This window comes from Sinocyclocheilus rhinocerous, unplaced genomic scaffold (genome assembly GCF_001515625.1).
Source record: "Sinocyclocheilus rhinocerous isolate Xijiao unplaced genomic scaffold, SAMN03320098_v1.1 scaffold2575, whole genome shotgun sequence".
Classification (NCBI taxonomy): domain Eukaryota; kingdom Metazoa; phylum Chordata; class Actinopteri; order Cypriniformes; family Cyprinidae; genus Sinocyclocheilus; species Sinocyclocheilus rhinocerous.
In genome coordinates this window covers 96,098-100,170 of record NW_015637140.1, presented here as the reverse complement: position 1 = coordinate 100,170, position 4,073 = coordinate 96,098, and the positions used below count along the sequence as shown (strand labels likewise).

General features: G+C 33.3%; 1 protein-coding gene across 2 annotated transcripts; it reads right to left on the bottom strand.

Annotated features, from left to right (window-relative positions):
• Positions 1-1,511: 1,511 nt before the first annotated feature.
• LOC107748604 (interferon-inducible GTPase 5-like) lies at positions 1,512-3,422 on the bottom strand. Of its 2 annotated transcripts, none has more exons than XM_016563481.1 (3): positions 3,366-3,422; positions 3,109-3,254; positions 1,512-2,769 (listed from the first exon to the last, which is right to left on the bottom strand). In XM_016563481.1, the coding sequence occupies exon 3, from the start codon at positions 2,759-2,761 to the stop codon at positions 1,571-1,573; it is 1,191 nt and encodes a 396-aa protein (XP_016418967.1). In that variant the 5' UTR covers positions 2,762-2,769; positions 3,109-3,254; positions 3,366-3,422; the 3' UTR covers positions 1,512-1,570. The 2 variants fall into 2 exon arrangements, with proteins under 2 accessions (XP_016418967.1, XP_016418966.1); XM_016563480.1 differs by having other exon boundaries at positions 3,109-3,264; positions 3,366-3,415.
• Between the last annotated feature and the right edge of the window lie 651 nt (positions 3,423-4,073).

Sequence of the window (4,073 nt, the reverse complement as noted above, 5' to 3'; positions counted from 1 at the left end):
GTATATATATATATATATATATATATATATATATATATAATACCTTGCTACATGTACTGCGTTAGGCTAACCGAGACTTGTCATTTGCACTTACATATTGTTGCTCTTTTGTTAGTTTTGATTGCTTCTATTGTCCTCATTTGTAAGTCGCTTTGGATAAAAGCGTCTGTTAAATGACTAAATGTAAATGTAAATATTTTCTATAAAAACGTTAATGCCCCTAGCTTTGGTTTTATATTTAATTTAATTACATTAATGTTATAAGTTGAGATTTACAATAAATATTTTAACTGCTATATGTAAAAGGAATACTGCTGTAAAAAAGCACCATATTTGTTTAAAGTGTTTGCAAACCAAGTGTTATTGCACTTTTGTTCATATAGCCATACTTTTAAAATAAGTGCACAATACACTACTTTTGAATTCATTATTGAATTTTGCGCATAACAATGCGATTAATCACAGAAAAAATCATGTGATTAATCGCTATTTAAAAATAATAATAATAATTAATCGTTGCCCAGCACTAGTTTATTTTGTTCATGTCCAGTTCAGACCTTGAGCTTACAGTTCTCTGCCATGCATGCTTTCATTACTGACTTCCATTTATACTGATTACTGACTCTTTGAATACATTTGTTAATTATGTTTTGTTGTTGAATATACTGCTTATTTCACTACTTGCCCGTCAGTGTTGGCTCTTGTTCATGTTGCAATTGTGAGCTGGTTGTAACAGCACTAACATGAATATTACATTACACATTTTACCTTACACTGACATAAAACCCCACTTATATATTACAATCCAATAGAGGAGGTCAGTTAGTGTTCTAATGGTTTTTGATCAAACAAAACAAGGTGACTGGGACAACTAAAAATATCTAAGTAAGAGATGTAAGAGATAAGCTTTCAATCTGAATAGGTGTCCAAATAGATGTCCTTTACTTACCTATATGTATACATCAGTAATAAGTCTTCATAAATCTTGTTATGCTTTGTTTATTGAATATGTCATGAATCTCAAAACACAGAGATTAAAATTCACCACTTCCCATGTACAACACAATCTAGGATTTTTAAAATCATACATATATTGAAAGACATTAAAAATTACAGTAATATTTTCATTAAAATGTACCTTTAACACCTGATTTTAGTTTTCACAAAACAATACAAATTGTAATTTTATTTTATACTTTATATATAAGGCAATGTAAATGTTTAAATTTAAGATTAAAAATCTATTTCAACAATGTAAATTAACACAAATAATGTAATTAAAAACCAACATAGTACAAATAAAGTGTAATTGCCAACTAACTAAAGTAATCATATGTTCCTGTATACGTTCAAAGCATATTAGCATTGATTTTTTTTTTACTATGAAGACATAATGGTCATTTCTTTTCTAATGGCAACATCAGCTCACAATCTAACAAACAACATCCTATGATTTAGTCAAAGACAGAGACAGAAAATGCATCTAAGCAAACTAAAATGACAAACATTCTTATGATAATTAAAGAAACACATGTTCAGGCCAGCTTGTGGACATCTATTTTAGGGGTTATTATTCTCTGTGACATCCCTGGTTACTTGACATTTTGTCAAGCTCAGCTTCTTTTCTAATTTCTCGAGCAGTTTCTGCCAATTCATTTAATCCTTTTCTCAAGAATAACTGAGTAGAAGCAAAGGACAATCCGGCAGCAACAGCACTGCCCACAACTGGAATCAAACTCAGCAATTCTTCAGCAACAGAAACTGATATAAACATAGCAGATGTCTGTATTGTGGTCATTGTTTTATTTCTAATAGCAGCTGCAAACTTTGATTTGTCCCGACATTCCAGCAAGGGCTTGTTTACTTTTTCTGAAAGCCTTTTCAGTGATCTGTCATCCAAACCAAATGCATAGTAGCATCTGGTGAGGAAAAGCAACACAATAGTTGTATCACATGCTACTGATAGTCCAGGCAAAGGGACGGCTGCTATGCCAGCAGAGGCAAGAGATACAGCCCAGATCAGACCTTTAAACATTTTGATCTTCTTCTCAAGACATTCAGCAGAGCACACAGGCCAGGCTTGTAGAAGAGCAGATCTCTTATGTTCTGGGAGCTCTTCTGCTAGTGTGTTTTGAAGTATTTCAAAATCATATTTATCCAAGAAAAAAGAGGAAATCAAGAAAACTTTGGGGTTTCCCATTTTTTGTAGGTTTTTTTGACAATCCTCTCTTATTTTGGCAAGCACTTTCAGCTTATCAAATCGTTTGTTCTCCTTTTGCTCTGCACGGATGTCATTGTCAATCTTAGAACGAACAAAGTAAAAGCTTTTCTTGCATTTTCTTATTTCTTTAGCCAGCATGACGTCATTCTCCATGAACCTCTCCGAGTTCAAGATGATGAAGAAATCATAGGTGTTAAATTTGACATCTTTAAGGTATTTTTTTGCTTTGAAGTTTGGACTTCCTATTCCAGGCAGGTCCCAGATCTTCACATTTGGCATTCCAGGATGCTCATACATGGTGGGCTCCATTGTAGTTTCTGTGACTCCAGTAGGAGCTGCTCCAACATCATCTTTACGTAGACCTCTAAGTGCATTTATAAAGGAAGATTTCCCAGCTCCTGTCTTTCCAGTCACAGCGATGATAAGCGAGACATTTACGAGCTCGTCAAATTTGTCTTTAGCTTTTGCTGTAGCCCGTTCCCATGTGGACTCGCCTGATGCAGTTATTGCCTCATCAACCGCAGAGTCTCGAGTAGCCATGTTTTAAACTGCAAAAAAATATAAAAGTAAATTAAACATTACTTTATGCTTGAAGCTTGAATACTGCATGAATATTTATAATTTCTGTTATAATAATCGTCATATAGTTTCAGTGGTTTGATTTCCATTCAACCCTGAAGTTCTTTGTTTAATGAATGGAGTCAACATTAATAGCTCTCCCAATGTTTCCCAGTAATGACTTTGGCAAAATTACCACATAACTTAAAATAAAGTGATCAAACAAATGTAGTATACGTTTACATGAAAACTTAATTTTTTATTTAAAGCTCTCCACACAAAAGGCTAGTATGAAAACAATGCAGATTCAAACAAAGCATTAAAATTACCTTAATTTCTTGGTTGCAGCAGTAGTAGTCTCTTCGTACTTTGTTGAGAGCCTTGTGTTTCTCTTCAGTTACAATGAGGCTTGAGAATTTTCCCCTCCTCCAAGATATATAAAGTCTGGCAATCCTTTCAAGTGAGCTTAGAAATGCTGTAAGAATCTCAAAATGCAGAACATGAATATGAACTAATGTGAAACATTGTAACATACATATTGGTTATAGTGATTATCTAGTTATATGTTTGTGTATTTTGAACATACCTTGAACTTTTTTGAAACAGTCAACTTTACATAAACCTGTGTACTGTAATAGCCCAAAGGCAATAATGCATTCTTCCTGTTGCAGCATAGAGATCTCCAAAAAGGGGATGGGAACTCTGAAAGGGGTGGGGCATCTCCACAGGACTTGAACTCCTGAGAGTCTTAAATTACAGGTGTATTTTACAGTGAGGCTCTTATGATAAGATAGTTTTTTAAAAGGCTGTCCTCCTTTGAACATTTTATCAGTATTTTAAATTTACAGACCAAGAAAAATAAATTAAATATTATGTATATAAGAATATATTTTTAAATAAATATAGAAATAAAATTAGATAAATCTATTAAATATAAACAAATAAATATTTCCTTTTCCAGAAATAATATATTAATAACTTGATGTTTCTAATGATGTTTTTTCAAATAAACATATAAATTAAATAAAAAATAAACTAACCCATTAGGTGAGTGCACAGCATACACAGCAAAAAGCCCAGTGTTAAATTAACTCTCCCGGGAATTTATTTGAGTCCACACTCTTGAGCAGGAGTGGGCACTTCCAGTCCTTGAGGTCCACTGTCCTGCAGAGTTTAGCTTCATCCCTAATCAAACAGCTGATAAATCTAAGCACAATCTTCAGGATTTCTTGAAAATTGCAGGCAGCTGTGTTTAATTAGAGATCCCTGTCAACAATTTCCCTGCGTACCATTC

Bases quoted from the DNA above. Each gene is read 5' to 3' on its own strand.
- LOC107748604 (XM_016563481.1), bottom strand. From the start codon at position 2,761: ATGGCTACTCGAGACTCTGCGGTTGATGAGGCAATAACTGCATCAGGC.